Source organism: Heptranchias perlo, chromosome 30 (genome assembly GCF_035084215.1).
Source record: "Heptranchias perlo isolate sHepPer1 chromosome 30, sHepPer1.hap1, whole genome shotgun sequence".
In the NCBI taxonomy this organism is placed as follows: Eukaryota; Metazoa; Chordata; class Chondrichthyes; order Hexanchiformes; family Hexanchidae; genus Heptranchias; species Heptranchias perlo.
Genome location: NC_090354.1, coordinates 31,877,252 through 31,895,556, shown reverse-complemented (window position 1 = coordinate 31,895,556; position 18,305 = coordinate 31,877,252). Strand labels below are relative to the sequence as shown.

Here is an 18,305-nt window from a genome sequence, read left to right as displayed (position 1 = left end):
GTGGGACTCCCTGTCTATCCAGGGTGGGACTCCCTGTCTATCCAGGGTGGGACTCCCTGTCTATCCCAAGAGGTGCTGATGGTGATACCAGTTTAGAATTGATTCATAAAAGGGGTCCTATTCGCAGATCCATGTAAAGAGTTGAAAATGATCCAAATCCAACATCACTGCAAGAAACTCTCCAATGAAATACCCGCTGGACGCAGCAACACCGGCGGCCCCTAGCCTCAAACAGTAATCAATTGATCAGATAAATATCTTTAACAGACTAAGCGTTAGTGAGCTCAGGCCCCCAGATGGCAGAAGCTGCCGCTTTTCCAGCCAGTGTCTGGGAACCGATGGCCCCATTCCAGTGGCTGTGCCGATGCAAGCCACACGGCACCTCGAACCGCAGCGGATCCTGGTGTGGGGGCTGCCGCCTCAGTCCGTGTATATTATAAATCCTGAGAAGGTGCTGTACTTGTTGTTGTTGCCCCCGTGAGCTTTGCCCCCGTCCAGCTTGATGTAGACCTCATCCCCCGCGTCCAGGTGCAGGATGACACTGTTACTGGCGTAGTCATAGTTCTGGTCAGCGTCCTGGGCAATGGCACTGGAGCGGACCTTAGGGGGCAAAAGGGACCATTAGAACAAGGACAGAGAGAGAGAGAGGGAGAGGGGGAGAGCGAGGGGGAGAGAGGGGGATAGAGAGGGAGAGAGCAAGGGGGAGAGAGGGGGAGAAGGAGAGGGAGGATAGAGAGAGCGAGAGGGACCATTAGAGCAAAGACACAGAGAGGGGGAGGGGGAGAGAGCGAGGGGGAGAGGGAGGATAGAGAGAGCGAAAGGGACCATTTGAGCAAAGACTCAGAGAAAGAGGGGGAGAGGGAGAGAGCAAGGGGGAGGGAGAGGGAGAGGGAGGATAGAGAGAGAGGAGGGAGAGAAAGGGGAAGAGAGAAAGGGGGAGAGGAGAGGGTGATGGGAGGACAGAGAGGGGTGAGAGAGGCGGACGAGGAGAAGGTGAGAAAGGGTGCGAGAGAGGGGGAGAGAGAGGGGGATAGAGATAGAGGGGAGAGAGAGGGAGAGAGAGGGAGAGGGGAAAGGAGAGAGAGGGATTGGGAGATAGAGGGGGTAGAGAGAGGGGAAGAGAAAGGGCTAGAGAGATAGACAGAGGGTTGGAGAGAAGGAGACAGAGAAAGGGAGAGAGAGAGAGAGAGGAGAGGGGAGAGAGAGATAGAGAGAGATAGAGGTGGAGAAAGTGAGGGATAAAGATAAATGGATAGAGCAAGATGGGAGAAAGAGAGGGAGAGAGCGAGAGAGGGATAGAGAAGGACAGAGAGGGGGATAGAGAAAAAAGGGAGAGAAATATGTAGATGGGGAGAGAGAGGGGGAGAGATAGAGAGAGGTATAGAGTGAGAGGGGAAAGAAGAGAGTGAGGGAGCAAGGGATAGGGAGATAGAGGGCGATAGTGGGAGGGGAAGAGAAAGGGATAAAGAAATAGAGAGAGAGGGAGTAGAGAGGGAAAGAGAAAGGAATAGAGAGGATAGGGGGTATAAAGGGAGAGATAGAGGGAGAGAGAGGGGTGAGAGAGGGATAGAGAGGGCAAAAGAGGGCGATGGAGATAGAGGGATAGAGTGAGAGGGGAAAGAGGGAGAGAGCAAGAAAGGGGGATAGAGGGGGACAAAGAGAGGCAGATACAGAGCAGGAGAGAGCTAGAGAGAGCAGAAGAGATAGAGAGGGGTGGAGAGAGAGAGAGCTATAATGGGGAGAGAGGGACAATATAGAGGGAGAGAGTAGAGAGAGGGGGAGAGAGAGTTATAGAGAAAGTGAGAGAGCTATATAAAGGGGAGAGTGTGAGAGAGAGGGGGAGCGAGAGACAGAAAGACCGAGGCAGAGCAAGTGCAAGCTAGAGAGGTAGTGAGAGAGAAAGAAGGACAGAAAGAGTGTAAGATAGAGGCACAGCAAGAGATGGTGAGAGTATGAAAGAGAGAGAAAGAGATTGAGGGAAAGTGAAATCGAAAGAAAGACAGGCAGAGAAAAACAGAGAGGGGAGGGATAGTGAAAGAGAGAAGGGGCAAAAATGAATGAGGAGAGAGAAAGATAGGGATAGAGAGAGACAGGCAGATAGAAGGGGAAAGAGTCAGAGTGTGAGAGAGAGGGAAAGAGTGACAGAGAGAGTGAGGCAGGGCAGAGATTGAGTGAGAGGAAGAGAAAGGGGCAAAGAGTGTGAGAGAGAGTGAGTGACAGAGAAAGTCAATGACAGAGAGAATAAAAAGTGAGAGAAAGGTTAGAGGTGAACAAGAGAGATAGAGGCAGAGAGAGTGGGAGAGACTGGGCAAAGAGAGGGTGAGAAAGAATCAGGCACAGAGAGAGGGGAAGGAGAGAGGCAGAGAGAGAATGACAGAGAGAGGTGGAAAGACAGTGACAAAGGATGAGAGAGGGGGCAGAGTTCGAATGAGAGACGGAGAGAGGGCAGTGAATGAGAGAGAGAGTGAGTAAGATAGAGAGAGCAAATGAGAAACAGAAAGAGATAGAGAAGGAGAGATAATGAGTGAGAGGGGGGGGGCAGAGAGAGAGGCAGAGTGAGAGATGAAGTGAGAGACAGTAAGATAGAGAGATGGAGATACATGGTGGCCGTGCCTTCAGCTGCCTATTTCCTGAGCTCTGGAATTCCCTCCCTAAACCTCTCCACCTCTCTACCTCTCTCCTCCTTTAAGACACTCGTTAAAACCTATCTCTTTGACCAAGCTTTTGGTCAGCTATCCGAATATCTCCTTCCTTAGCTAGGTGTCAAATTTTGTTTGAAAATCACTCCCATGAAGTGTCTTGGGAGGTTTTACTATATTAAAGGCGCTATATAAATGCAAGTTGTTGTTGAGATTGAAGGGGAAAGATATAGAGTTGGAGATAAAGTGATTAACAGAAACAGAGAGATGGAGAGAACAAAAAATGGAGACAGAGATGGGGAAACAGAAACAAACAGAGAAAGAAAGAGACAGGGAGAGAAACAGATAAAGAGGTGGAAAGAAAGAGAAACAGACAGAGGGAAGGATAAAAAGAAAGACATGGATAGAGACAGTGGCAGAGAGACAGAGATGGAAAAATACACAGAAAAGGAGACAGAGAGGGAGAGGGTGACTGAGACAGAGACAGAAGTGGGAGAGGCACGAGAAAAATAGAGGAACAGAGTGAGATAAAGAAAGAAGAAAATAACTTGAATTTATTTAGCGCCTTTCACGACCTCAGGACATCGCAAAGCGCTTTACAGCCATTGAGGAGAGAAAGAAACGAAGACACAGAGACAGACACAGAGAGACATAAAACAAAGTGAGACATAGAGACAGAGAAAAAGATAGAATGACAGAGAGAGTGAGACACAGGGATAGAGAGAAAGATAGGAAGAGACAGAGAGGGGCAGAGAAAGAGTGAGATGCAGAGAAACAGAGACAGAGACTTAGACAGAGAAAGGCAGAGAGAGGAGGGGAGAGACGGTGGTGAATCCCTCCTCCTGACTGTAACCCATGGGTGTGTGAGATGGGAGGAGACGGGGGAGAGGAATAAGGAGGCTCCGCAGTGATTCCCTGCTGCTTGAAGACGGGAGTGAGATAAAGTGAGACAGACGGATACAGGGGAACGGGAGACCAATAGATTGGCGGATAGACTCGGAACCAGGTTTAAAGCAGCAGCCCGTGTTAACGGGATGAGCCTCAGTCAATGGGAGCCGCTCACCGCCGACCCGCGCCGTTCTCCGCCCGACTCACTCACTCTCTGATCTACCGGGGTCTCCAGAAGTTCACCTTTGGTCGGGACAGGTTGCCCGGTGTTTGACTGCAGGTAAGAGTGGCCAAGCGCCTCTGTCCCAGTGCAGGTCCCCACTGCCTGTACACTGGCTCTGTGCCAGTCCGGCTCTGGATCCAGGGACCTCACTGAGCCACACGGTCAAGTCCTGATCCACCACTGGGACCTCGCCCGCACTCACAGCCAAACTGGTCAGAGCCAGGGAGCAGAGATCTGAGCAGATTAACCGGGTATTCCGTGGGATTTAACCAGGTAAAAGAGAGAGAGAGAGAGAGACTGAGAGGAGAAGGAGGGAAAGAAAGAGAGAGACGGGGACAGAAACGCAAAAAGAATGAGAGTGGAAGACAAGAGGAGAGGGAAAATGAAAGAGGAAAGAGAGGCAAAGAGAGAGAGAGAGGACGGACCTGCTACAAAACATTCAAAGTTTTGAAACCCTCCAATCCCTCGCTCCCACCCTATCACCCTCTCCCCCTCTCCTTTTGCAGTCTCTCCTCCCCTTCTCACCCCATCTCTTCCTCCCCTCTTCCTCTCTCGCCGTTTCCATCTCCATCCCTCCCTCTTAACCCTCTCTCTCCCTCCCCTTCTTTCCCTCCCTTCCTCTCTCCCCTTTCCGTCTCCCTCACCCCCTTTCGCTTTCCACCCCTCTCTCCCGAGACATTCCCCCCCACCCCCCCCCCCCCCAGCTGCCCGAGGTCCCAGCCCAAACCCTAAATGTGCACAGACCCGGAGCCGGGACGGTGGACCTGAGGGCGGGTGAATGGACTTGGAACCGACCCCCGGGGGTGAAGGGTTGCTGGGTGCCTCAGGCTCGAGGGGTAAGGACCACCTGCCTCCTCTACTCACCCTCCCTTACCTGGCCATTCTTGCAGAGGTCTGCCCACATACTGGTGCCATCTCCGCCCCGCATCAGGACATGGTAAGTGAAGAAGTAGGTGCCCGGGATGGAGCAGGTGAATTTGCCGCTTGAACCGTCATAGTGGTTGCCCAAATTGGTCACCACGTCGTCAAACTTGAGGATCTCGTAGCCTTCGTGGGGGTTCTTCAGGCCGGCGTAGAATGCCACCCTGGGCACCGTGCTGTAGGTGGCCGCGCTGATGGCACCTGTCCCGGATCCAGGGGTGCCAGGCAGCCCTGGTCTACCTGCTTCTCCCTTCTCCCCCACCGGTCCCATTGGCCCCGGTGCTCCCGTCTCTCCGGGTGGCCCAGGTGGCCCTGGTTTCCCAGGACGTCCAGGTTTCCCTTGAGGTCCCTGGACCAGGGTGGAGGGCGGCGAGACCAAGCCGTGCTCGGTCAGAGCTTCGGCCCCCGGGCTGGCACTGGGGTTGTTGCCCAGGTATGGCTCGCACACCATCCTGCAGGTGCCCAGCATCTCGTAGTGGGCAGCCGTGCCCAGAGAGTTGACCAGCACCGGGATCACGATCACCAGAATCAACACCATCGCCACCCCGACTGCCGCTGCGATCAGGGACTTGCGACCAATGTTGAACCTGGAGTGTGACCGCTCGCTGGGTCTCCTGATGGACGAAATCTTGCTGGTTTCAGTGGAGAGAGGAGCAGGGGAAAAGTCTAAAGGCAGCTGGGTTGTGAGTGGAAGTGACGCTCAGTCTTCCTTATATACCAGATCCTTGAGTGCCCCCAAGCTGACCGGGATCGCAAATGAACGATTGCAAAGCCCTCCCTATCCCTTGGCTCTGAGACTACTTGCACTGTCTGTCCCTGGCACTGGCGACTTGCTGCTAGAAAACATTTCGCATCACAATAACGATCTGCAGGCACCACACCAAGAGTGGAAGAAAAAACTAAAGAGGGAAAGAAAAAAGAGAAGAGGCGGGCTCCATTTGGGCTGAGTGTGACCCCCACTGGACAGAATCTGGTCAACAAATAGGATTCAGGGTTATTAGAGATGCACCATGGGAATACTGGGGATAGGTGAACTAGATTTTGGGCTAAAAGGTTAAGAGGAGATTTGATAGAGGTGTTTAAAATGATGAGGGGTTTTGATAGAGTAAATAAGGAGAAACTGTTTCCAGTGGCAGGAGGGTCGGTAACCAGAGGACACAGATTTAAGGTAATTGGCAAAAGAGCCAGAGGGGAGATGAGGAGAATTTTTTACGCAGTGAGTTGTTATGATCTGGAATGCGCTGCCTGAAAGGGCGGTGGAAGCAGATTCAATAATAACTTTCAAAAGGGAATTGGATAAATATTTGAAAAGGAAAAATTTGCAAGGCCATGGGGAAAGAGCGGGGGAGATGAAGCACTTTCAAAGAGCCTGCATAGGCACGATGGGTCAAATGGCCTCCTTCTGTGCTGTAAGATTCTATGATTAAGATGGGCCAAAGGTCTTCTCTTGCCTGTTACTGTCACCCTGTTCCCAAAACTGGAAACTGATTGCAGTCTGAGCAGATGTCCCAGTTGCTCTTTGCAGAGACAGGGGGAAACTCCTGTTTGTAGTTGGAATGATTTAAGGGTGAAAATTGCTGTTGTGGATGAAGGCCCCCCCGGTGGGGGGGGGGGGGGGCGGAGCTTCCCGAGCACACACTCGCGGCACAGATCATCACCCTGTAACCCCCCCACAATATACACGGGTAGGGGTAAGGGTACCGGTGCCAGCACCTGCTCTGAAAATCCCCCCCTTTCTCCATGCCCACTGCCCATTTTAGCAGAGTCATTAACCCATTTAAAATAACCCACAGAGCCTAAAAGTTATTGTTTAATGATATTTCTGTGCCTTTCGTGGGTTAACAGCTCCATTAAAATAACAGAGAATGTCAAGAAAGAAAGTATTTGTATTTATATAACACGTTTGACGACCTCAGGATGTCCCAAAGTGCTTTACAGTCAACTAAGTACTTTTGAAGTGTAGTCACTGGTGTAATGTAGGGAAACACAGCAGTCAATTTGCACACAGCAAGATCCCACAAACAGCACCTTGAGGATTATAGAGATCTTAATATCATCAACAATGACTTCTAGGCTTCAGGAGAAATGGTTATGTCCCATTTCTCAGTGTATGGAGACTGTTTAAAACTGCTTGTAATGCACTGAGGAATGTGACACAGTTTTACTGGAATGGGAAAGGTGTTTGTATGAAATCCTCTGGCCCTTTATCACTGTCACTTCTACCCATCAACCGCCTGCTTTTTCTGTCTGTCTCGTTCACACCATTTCAGTGGGTCTGGTCTCCTGGGTCCCGCTCAGCTCAGCACAAGGCCAATCCTTTCGTCCATTTATCAACATCCTTTAGCCCATCCTTCCCCAATTGATTTTCATATTATTTATTGCTGTAAAGTGACCACAGGCAGATCAGGGCATGTGATGGAGATTAAACACCATCGACACGCTGCATACTAATATAATCCGATGTCTGAACTCAAGAGCTTGTTTGGAATGAGATGCGATGAATTCCCTTGGCTGTTTGAGTCCACACAATCAAAACATTAATGATCTGTTGTCCTTATCAATGCCTCATTTGCCACCCATCTCATTCCTCCTCCGTCTTCTGCTTGTTTGATTTTATTTTTGTTTTCTAGATATTCCTCGGGTACCTGGGTATGAATGTTTCCGGTTAATATATCTTTGGACAATAATCAAAAAAATTTCCCACTCGGTTTATCTCTGAGTATCGACAGGATGAATCACGAGAGCCTGTTCATGCAACGTTTTCATTTCATTTCATTTTGCGGGAGTGCTCCTCCCGACCCCACATTAAAGGAACACGGGCCACACACCCCCGGACACCAACCCACCCCGTGTTACCGATCCCCCCTGACCCGGCCACCAGCCTACCCCTGGTTACTGATACCCTCCAACCCGGCCACCAACCCCTGACGCCCGTCCCCCATGGCTACAGGTCCCCCCAACCCAGCTATCAACCCACCCCCAGTTACTGATCCCCCCTGACCCGGCCACCAATCCCCTCCCCCCCTCCCCCAGTTACCGATCCCCCTGCATCCCCCCCACCCCTGGTTACTGATCCCCCCGACCTGGCCACCAATCGTCAAAGCCAGCAGTGGCTCAATCTTGAATCATGATTCGCTGGCGCTCTGTGCAGCTTGCTGGCTGCACTGACATGATGTCCGAGGCCCAATATTGAGGGCACCTCGGACCTGACCACTCACGCATGGGGATTGTATCCTGCACCCCCCACGCCCAAAAATAGGCATACCCAAATTTCTATGCCAAGATAGCTTGATGAGATTCACGCTAACCTTCTCTGTGGACAGCAAACCTTAATTCTTTAATCTTTCCTCAAGTTCACCTCCTTTATACTTGGGATCAGTCTTCTCTGCTCCCTTTATGATGCATGCAGGCCCTCCGTGAAGCTTGGTGAACACAATATTCCAAGTGAGACATAACCTCTGCAAACCTCTACCCTGCTGCTCTTGCTCTGCATCCCAACAATCTATTTACATTTTGGCGCTTCACATTCTTTTAACATTGGAAATGACAAGTCTATCATCACTCCCAAGTCACTTTCTAAATCTCCCTGCACTAATTTTGTTCCACTCATTTTATACCTGTATTTATTATTTATTTGTTCACTTTTGCCTGTATTAAATTTAATTTGAAATTTGTTTGCCCACTTTCAGAACTGATCTAAATCTTTCTGTGACTCTTTAACCACATCCTCAATATTAGTGCTACCTAGAAACTTAACAAACTTACAGTTAGTTCCTGCATTTAGGTTGTTCATGCAGATAAGACATGACATGCCAATTTACACCTCTGCCCTGTTTAACATTACATAAGAACTCTCTACTACCTTTTAATCCAATTTCTCATCCAGTCCCATGTTCTTCCCTGGATTCTTATGGCATTTAATTTGAAGTCTTTCATGTGGAACTTTACAAAAGCTTTGTGAAAGTTTAAATGAACTACAACATAGGGACATCTAACTCATTTGTAATTTTCTCAAACAAATCGTGTAGGTCTGTCAGAGTCTGTTCATGGGAACAGGAGGAGGCCATTCAGCCCCTCGAACCTGTTCCGCTATTCAATTATATCATGGCTGATCTGTATCTTAACTCCATCTACCTGTCTTGGTTCTGTAACCCTTAAATCCCTTGTTTAACAAAAATCCATTAATCTCATTTCACAATCTATGCTAACTGGCTCTTACTATGTTGTTGCTATTCAGATTGCTGCAAAAATGATATATTTTTATCGAGGTTTTGGTTTGGGTCAAGGCCCTGTGGAATCCAGTCATTGTGCATGGGGACTTTAACAGCAAGCTAAAGCCAAATTCTTGTACCAGGCCTCTCCTTATACAACTTTGCAGAGTTTGCTCTTATCGTTGCCCTGGTAACGGGCTTGAGAAAGAATCTAGCACACGATTTTCAAATATACTCAGACTTTACGACTGGTCAGTTTGCACTTGATTCTTCTTGAATCTGAGAGCTCGGACATTCAAAATCCAAGAAGTCCCAGTAACTTGTTTCTGGGATATAGAAAGGGAGCTGTTCTGCTCAATTTGGTGGTTAGGTAACCTTGAGGGGCACGATCTAAAAGTCTCATAAACGCAACTAGGAATCCGTTTTTAAGACCAACAGTTTGAAAATTGGAAACACTCCCTACCTCCTGTTTTGCTAAGGTTTTGGAAATATTTTAATTACAGTTGGATCTCCAGTGAATTAGAAGAAAGAAAAAAATTCTCCAAATTTTTGCAAAAATTGGAACATAAAATGGTAACAGAAGGCAGTACAGTCCCTTTCATTTATGGTGGGCGTGTTTGTGCACAGGCGATTTGCCTGTTATAGGTGATGGTCAGTATAACAGGGCAGCACTTTGACAGTACATTACTAGTGTATATACCTGTGGTTCACACTTACTGTATTTACGTATGATTGCTTTTGCTTCAGTGCAAAGAGATGCTATTTACAAGTACTTATGATTGTTGTTGCTTTCAGCACAGTAAACAAGGTGCGATCTGGTGAGTGAACACAACTGTTTCTGGACTACATAAACAGAGGTCTTAAGATGCTCTAACCGGCAACTTTAAAATTGACGTTAATGTAAATGGTTAACGGATTTCGCTTTTTGGCCGATATAAGCAATGTTTTAATGGTGGGGACTGTACTAAAATTGTCCTAGAAACTATAAAACAACAAAAGGCTAAAGAGCCTTGGCCCCTCTAAGAGCTCCATCACTCATGGAGTTTCCCTTTGGCCCACTGCAGATGGGACAAGCGAGCTCCCAGCTCAGTCAAGGCCTAAGCAGACTGAATTGGTGCCAAGCTTCATTTAACATCACAATACTTTAATGGAGCTTTGGCTCATTTTTTCAAGAACACATTGGGCCAGAATTTGCTGAAAAAGTAATGGCGTCTGAACGATGCACACCGTTATTAATGTGCAAATCGGTGAGCAACTTGTGCCGAGGAGGAGATTCCCCATGAATTACGAATCGCCACAAGTTGCTGGACAATTTGTGCCGCTCCGTTGTTAGCTTTGTGAAAATGGCATCTTACCCTCAACCACCCCGTGAGTTTCATGAAGTTGCTGCATTTGCACATTAATTGTCCGTTAAACTCTCCACAGAAAGTTAAATCTAGTAATTAACAGCATAAGTACCCATTTAACAAGATGATAATTGTTAATGACTACCAATCAATCTCTTTGGCCCAGAAAGTGAACAATTATAAATGTAGAGTCTGATTCCTTCAGGTAGTGAGTTGGTCTGCAGGTGCAATTAACCCATCCTTTATGCGGGCTGCAAGGGGGGTCTTGGTGCTTTCCTTGATGTCTGTAGAAGCCACTCGTGAAGGGATCACTGATCAGTGTGAGTGCAGAGCAATATTCCTGTATGAGAGTTTCACAAACCCTCCTTGATTGTGTGGATCTGTTCAGTGCGTAAACAAGCAACTGTCAACTCTCTCAAGTATTGTGATTATGAATTTAAGTGTCTTCTCAACATGGTCCAGATCTTCTACCGTTCTCTGCTGGAAACCAAGACCTGAAATCAATGCACCAATGGGCAGACAGCTCGCAAGACCCCCAGCACACAGCTGGTGACCTAACATGAGCCACTAATTCTTGTCAAAGACCCAGTTGTCCCTTATTCTCACTACAGCCTACTTCTGATAATTCAAAGTCATTTTTTGCTAAAATGTTGAATAAGCAATGTAGATAACACAATCAATTGGGAATTTGGTGCTAAAGCTGAATTATTAGATAATTTTAATTAAGCTACTTTGAATTAAGAGGAGTCAACTGTATTTCTATCTCTTGATGTTTCTGTACTTGGGCTGGTCCTTAATGACAGTGTAATTGATGTATGGTGAATGATGCTCATCTGATGGATGCTCAAATTGATTGAACTACCATCTGTGAAGGAACTGAAAGAGGTACTTATGAATACTTAAGCACATGCCTCCATTGCAGTATCATACTGCCCCGTCACAAACAATCCAATTGCTGTGCATAATCAGTGAGAATATGACATTCTCTTCACATCATTGAAGATACCATGAGTGTATCACACAGTTGCTGGTCCGTTCCCACTCGTGAAACAGAGCACCTTCCACATACACCATTCCAATGAAGGACCATCCATTCTTAGAAGAACCACCCGTTCCTTCTGGGTGTTGGGACCATCACCCACGTCACTCCTCACTTTGGAATGATGTGTCATGCAAACCACTAAACAGAACGTTAATTTGCAGTCATGCAGGGCAATCTTTTTTGATATATATTAATGACTTGGACTGGTGGTGTACAGGGCACAATTTCAAAATTTGCAGATGACACAAAATTTGGAAGTGTAGTGAACAGTGAAAAGGATAGTAATAGACTTCAAGAGAACATAAGAACATAATAACATAAGAAATAGGAGCAGGAGTAGGCCATACGGCATCTCGAGCCTGCTCCACCATTCCAAGTCATTTTTTGCTAAAATGTTGAATAAGCAATGTAAATAACTGGAATTGGAAATTTTGTGCTAAAGCTGAATTATTAGTTAATTTTAACCTCAACTCCATTTTCCCACCCGATCCCCATATCCCATGATTCCCTTCGAGTCCAAAAATCTATTGATCTCAGTCTTGAATAAACTCAATGACTGAGCATCAACAGCCCTCTTGGGTAAAGAATTCCAAATATTCACGACCCTCTGAGGGAAGAAATTCCTCCTCATCTCATAGACAGGCTGGTGAAATGGGCGGACACATGGCAGATGAAATTTAATGCATAGAAATGCGAAGTGATATATTTTGGCAGGAGGAGTGAGGAGTCAATACAAACTAAATGATACAATTCTAAAAGGGGTGCAGGAACAGAGAGACCTGGGGGTATATGTGTACAAATCTTTGAAGGTGGCAGGACAGGTTGAGAAAGCAGTTAAAAAAGCATATGGGATCCTGAGCTTTATAAATAGAGGCATAAAATACAAAAGCAAGGAAATTGCTTTGAACCTTTATAAAACACTGGTTCGGCCACAGCTGGAGTATTGTGTCCAATTCTGGGCACCGCACTTTAGGAAGGGTGTGAAGACCTTAGAGAGGGTGCAGAAGAGATTTACTAGAATGGTTCCAGGGATGAGGGACCTCAGTTTTATGGAGAGACTGGAGAAGCTGGGATTGTTCTCCTTAGAGCAGAGAAGCTTAAGAGGAGATTTGATAGAAGTGTTCAAAATCATGAAGGGTTTAGATAAAGTAAATAAAAAGAAACTGTTCCCATTGGCAGAAGGGTCGAGATCCAGAGGACACAGATTTAAGATGATTGGCAAAAGAACCAAAGGCGACATGAGAAATAACTTTTTTACGAGTGGTTATGATCTGGAATGCACTGCCTGAAAGGGCGGTAGAAGCAGATTCAATCGTGGCTTTCAAAAAGGAATTGGATAAATATTTGAAGGGAAAAAATTTGCCGGGCTATGGGGAAAGAGCAAGGGAGTGGGACTAACTGAATTGCTCTTACAAAGAGCCGGCATGGGCTCGATGGGCCAAATGGCCTCCTTCTGTACTGTAACCATTCTATGATTCTATGATTCTATGTCAGCACCAATGACATAAGGAAGAACAAGGAGGAGGTCCTGCTAAGGGAATATCAGAAGCTAGGAACTAAATTTAAAAAATACAGGACCTCACAGGTGGTAATCTCTGGTGTACTGCCTGAGCCACATTCTAATTAGCATAGGGATAGTCAGATCAGAAAGGTGAATGCATGGCTGAAAGATTGGTGTGGAAAAGAAGGGTTCCATTTCATGGGAAACTGGCACCAGTACTGGGAAAAGAAGGAGCTGTACCACTAGACAGGCTCCACCTGAACCGGAATAGTTCTAGTGGAAAAGGTAAACTGGGCAGTGCATAAGGTTTTCAACTAGCAAGATAGTGGGAGGGATCTGGTAGAATTAACAAAAGCTTAAAGATAAAAGTAACAGGAGATGAGTGAAAAGGTCATACCAGAGTAAGGAATAAAGATAACATAAATGGTCAGGGAACAAATACAGTTATAGAACATGAGTACAAAATGACTGTTAAAAATAAAGTAAAAGAAACAACTATTAAAGATGAATTAAACTGCCTGTACAGTATCTAAAATAAAATGGGAGAACTGAAAGCAATAATCCATAGTGAGGAACCAGATGTAGTAGAATAATTGAAATATGGCTACATAAAGAACAGGACTGGCAACTAAATATTGGAGACTATAACATAATTAGAAAGGAGAGGGAAGGAAGGAGTGGGGGTGGAATAGCTGTAATAATTAGAGATAACATTATGGCAGTAGAAGAATAGGTCATAACTAACAGAATGAAAGAAACAGAATCCATATGAGTTGAAATAAAAGATGAGAAGGGATCACTCACACTAATAGGGGTATACTACAGACCACCTAATAGTGGAAAGGAGGTGGAGGAAGAAATATGTAAGCAAATATGTGAAATGAGTAAAGGACATAGATTAATAATCATAGGAGATTCTAACTGTCCCCAAATAACCTGGCAAGAAGAGGTAGGGAAAGGGGTACAGGGGATGGAGTTTTTACAATGTGTGCAGGACTCCTTTCTTACTCATTGTATAAAAAGCCCAACAAAAGCAGAATCACTGCTGGATCTAGTAATGGGAAATGAACCAGAATAGATAAGAGAAGTAAGCATAGGGGAACATCTAGGCAATAATGATCACAACATAATAAGGTTTAAGATAAAGATTGAGAAGGACATAATTACTTGACAAAGACCAAAGTAATAAATTGGAAAAAAGTTGATTTTCAGAGGATGAGAATGGAACTAGGGAAAATAAACCGGAAATATTTACTGATAAACAAAAAAATAGAACAACGGTGGGAAACATTTAAAACGGTGACCAAAAGAATCCAGGAGAAATATATCCCACTAAAAAGCAAGAAAAACTGGACAGTAATGACCCACCATGGAAGAATAAAGAAATAATGGCAAAATTGAAGCTAAAGAAAAAGGCATACTCTAAGAACATAGACAACAAAGGAGAGGATGACAAAAGGGAATCCAAAAAGGTTAGGAAAGAAGTTAAAAAAACAATTGGGAAGGCAAAGAGAAACTAAGAAATTAAATTAGCAAAGAATAGAACAAGAAATAGTAAAGTATTCTGGAGATACATAAATAACAAAAAAAATCAGGATAGGGATAGGGCCACTAAGGGATACACACGATAAACTCAGGTATTGACAGCGAAATGGCAGAAATATTAAATAATTACTTTGCCTCAGCATTTACCAGGGAGACTAACAAGGTGGGCAGGACAATAGAAGAGATCAAAAAAGATATAAAGATATTTAAGATAGAAAGGGGGAGATAATTGATAAACTAATCAAACTTAGAGAGGATAAAACCCCTGGTCTGGATGGATTGCATCTGCGCATATTAAAAGAAGTTAATGAAGAGAGGCGCTATTACATACATATAAAAATTCATTAGAAAAGGGAATAGTGCCAGAGGACTGGTGGACAGCTAATGTGATTCCTATATTTAAAAAGGGAGATAGAACAAGTCCAGGGAACTATCGACCAATTAGCTTAACATAGGAAAGATAATGAAATCCGAAATCAAGATGTAATCGAAAAATATCTAGAAACCGAAAATATGATAAAGAATATTCAGCATGGATTTCAAAAGGGAAAGTCATGCTTGACCAACCTTACTGAATTCTTTGAAGAAGTAACAGAATAGGTAGACTTCATTAATGAAGTAGATGTAATATATTTATTATTTTCAAAAGGCCTTTGATAAGATAACACATAGTAGACTCGTGACTAAGGTCAGAGCATGTGGAGTCAGGGACAAGTAGCAGAATGGATAGCAAGCTGGCTACAAAACAAGAAACAGAGAGTAAATGTTAAAGGTAGTTACTCAGACTGTCAAGAGGTGGGAAGTGTGTTCAACAAGGTACTGGACCACTGTGGTTCACCATTTACATAAACGATTTGGACTTGGGAATCAGAAGTATAATTTCAAAATTTGTGGACGACACTAAATTGGGGGGCATAGTTAATACCGAGGAAGATTGCGACAAAATACAGGAAGACATTAATGAACTTGCAGAATGGGCTTATAATTGGCAAATGAATTTCAATATAGATAAGTTTGAGGTATTCGGGATAAGGAGGCCACATACTGCTTGGATAATAAGAGTCTAAATGGGGTAGAGGAGCAGAGGGATCTGGGGGTACAGGTACACAAATCACTAAAAGTAGTGATGCAGGTTAATAAGGCCATAACAAAGGCAAACCAAGCACTGGGGTTCATTTCTAGAGGGATAGAATTGAAAAGCAGGAAAGTTATGTTAAACTTGTATAGAACCTTGGAGTACTGAGAACAGTTCTGGCCTCCATATTTTAAAAAGGATATAGAGGCACTGGAGAAAGTGCAAAAAAGATTTACTCGGATGATACCAGAACTGAGAGGTTATACCTATCAGGAAAGATTGAACAGGCTGGAGCTTTTTCTAGAAAAGAGAAGACTGAGGGGTGACCTGATAGAGGTCATTAAGATTATGATAGGGTTTGATAGGGTAGACATGGAGCATGGAGAAGGTGCTTCCACTTGCAGGGGGAGACCAGAACTAGGTGTCATAAATATAAGATCGTCACTAATAAATCCAATAGGGAATTCAGTAAAATCTTCTTTACCCAGAGAGTGGTGAGAATGTGGAACTCGCTACCACAAGGAGTAGTTGAGGCGACTATCATAGACACATTTACGGAGAAGCTAGATAAACACATGAGGGAGAAATGGTGAACAACAGTGGTCCAGTCCAGCATGGACCTGTTGGGCCAAATGGCCTGTTTGTGTGTTGTACATTCTATGTAATTCCATGTACAGGCACTGTCTGCCTAGACCATGGCCTGTGCATCGAGCTTCTCTACCTCAGTCATTGCTCAGTGGATCAGTATTCCTCAGTGCAAAGCTGTATCAAGAACATAGGAACAGGAGAAGACCATTCAGCCCCTCGAGCCTCCTCCACCATTCAATTAGACCATGGCTGATCTCTAGCTCAAACCTATTTACCCGCCTTTGCTCCATATTCCTTAATACTGTTACCTAAGAGAAATCTATCGATCTCAGTTTTGAAAGCTTCCTCAACCTTTTGGGGGAGAGAATCCCACATTTTTTTTGTGTTTTGTTGTCACTGCTTTGGCGAGTTATTCAACTGTGGGGTCATCACAGCTGAGCCTGATGCTGTCCTCACCCATGTCCCTATGACCCTTCCAGAAGAGGTCACTGACCTTGCGATCGCTAGCTGAACCCTGGATTTCCTTATCTCTAGCTCAGTGATATAAAGCAGACTGAGGCCCTTTGAATTGCCATTCCCAGCACTCACTGGTTGAGATCATTTCCCTCCTCACACACTGGGCAGTACCCCTTCCTCATCTGCGTGGTTCAGTTCCACACCGAACAATACATTTACCCACCATGGTTGGATGGGAATTAAACACGGCACTTTTGAAATCACTCCCGCCATGTGTCTGGTGCAATGATGACACAGCACTGGGGCTTTTAAATGTCACCACTTTGTGCCCATTGGCACAGTCGCAGGGCTCCTGAAGGTGGGAGCTCACTGTTTTACATTCTCCTTACGTACTGAGTTTCCTGTGGAAGTGAGAGATCTCAGCAAACACTGCCAGCCTTCAACCAGTCGGACAACATCAATTACAGCATTAATGAATGTCCTGCTGTAGCTCATAGCGAGAATACCCCATGGACTCAGGACTCATCTTACATTCTCTCTGCATTTTAACCCATTTAACCCTTTTGAAAGTTTCCATGGTGTTACAAACTACTAATGCTATTTTCATTTTGTTTCCTCTGTTTTGCTTAAAGGCAAGCTGCATGCCTCGGAACTGCTTGATGGGCCTATATTTCCAGCTGAGGAAGAGGCATGAGATTAATAGAGGTGAGTCCACAAACAAACTGAGATAATTCCCCGAGAGCTGTGTGCTAGCAGGCCTCATTGCTTGATCTTACTCTCAAACAAATAAACGGCACAAGTCCACTCTGAGGACCTGCTGCTTTGTTTTTCTTATTCAGGGTGTCTCCTTTTGGAAGGATGTGGGTTATCATCCCACAGGCAATTCCCCTCTGATCCCTATGATCACATGTGGCCCTCACTGTCGCTCAAAGTCCCCGCGCTTAAACCAAACAGCCATTCTCCTGTTGTCAGACTTGACCTGGTAAAGCTGCAGTGGAATGTAAAGTACATGAGAGACTGTATGAGATCTTCTCTGAAGGGTAAAGCAAGCTGAATATGTGGCTAACTGCAGAGACAGTAGTCATCTGACAGGGCATATCTCCTGCTTCCAGAATATACTCTACAAAGGTGTTCCAATCCAGAATTCAGACCACACCCCTTCGATCTGAAACCTAGATCTTCCACTCGTTGAGTTAGTATATCGATACCGTGAAAATTATCATTATCATTTTAAACTCTGTCCACATCAAATGTTTTTTCTTAACTCATTCTTGATCAATAGTAAACTATCCCATCTTACAGACAGCCAATCTCCAGCCTACCATTTTAAATTTAGACAAGGAATAGCTTCCATTATAAACTGGGTTATCGTATTTTAAATATATACATTCACATATGCATATGAGTGTACCCAGATAAAAATTCTATCCTCATCACAAAATACATCGACGAAAGGCATGCACTTTCAGAAAAAACATGAAGTCAGTGTAGTATTGAAGGAATGTTTTATTGTCTGAGATGCCATATTTTGGATGAGACATTAAACCCTCTCAGGTGGACTTAAAAAAAACCACGACACTATTCGAAGAAGGACAAAGGAGTTCTCCCCGGTGTCCTGGCCAATATTTATCCCTCAACCAACATCACTAAAACAGATAAACTGGTCATTATCACATTGACGTTTGTGGGATCTTGCTGTGCGCAAAGTGGCTGCCGCGTTTCCTACATCACAACAGTGACCACACTTCAGTAGTACTTCATTGGCTGTAAAGCGCTTTGGAACATCCTAAGGTCGTGAAAGGTGCTATATAAATGCAAGTTAGGGAGTGAATTCCAGAGCTTAGTGCCTAGGCAGCTAACAACAACAACA

At 45.1% G+C, this 18,305-nt stretch overlaps 1 protein-coding gene across 1 annotated transcript; it reads right to left on the bottom strand.

Annotated features, from left to right (window-relative positions):
* Positions 1-420: 420 nt before the first annotated feature.
* LOC137300195 (C1q-related factor-like) lies at positions 421-5,209 on the bottom strand. Its single transcript, XM_067969276.1, has 2 exons — positions 4,625-5,209; positions 421-600 (listed from the first exon to the last, which is right to left on the bottom strand). Exons 1-2 carry the CDS (start codon positions 5,207-5,209, stop codon positions 421-423), a joined length of 765 nt encoding a protein of 254 aa, XP_067825377.1.
* Positions 5,210-18,305: the final 13,096 nt, after the last annotated feature.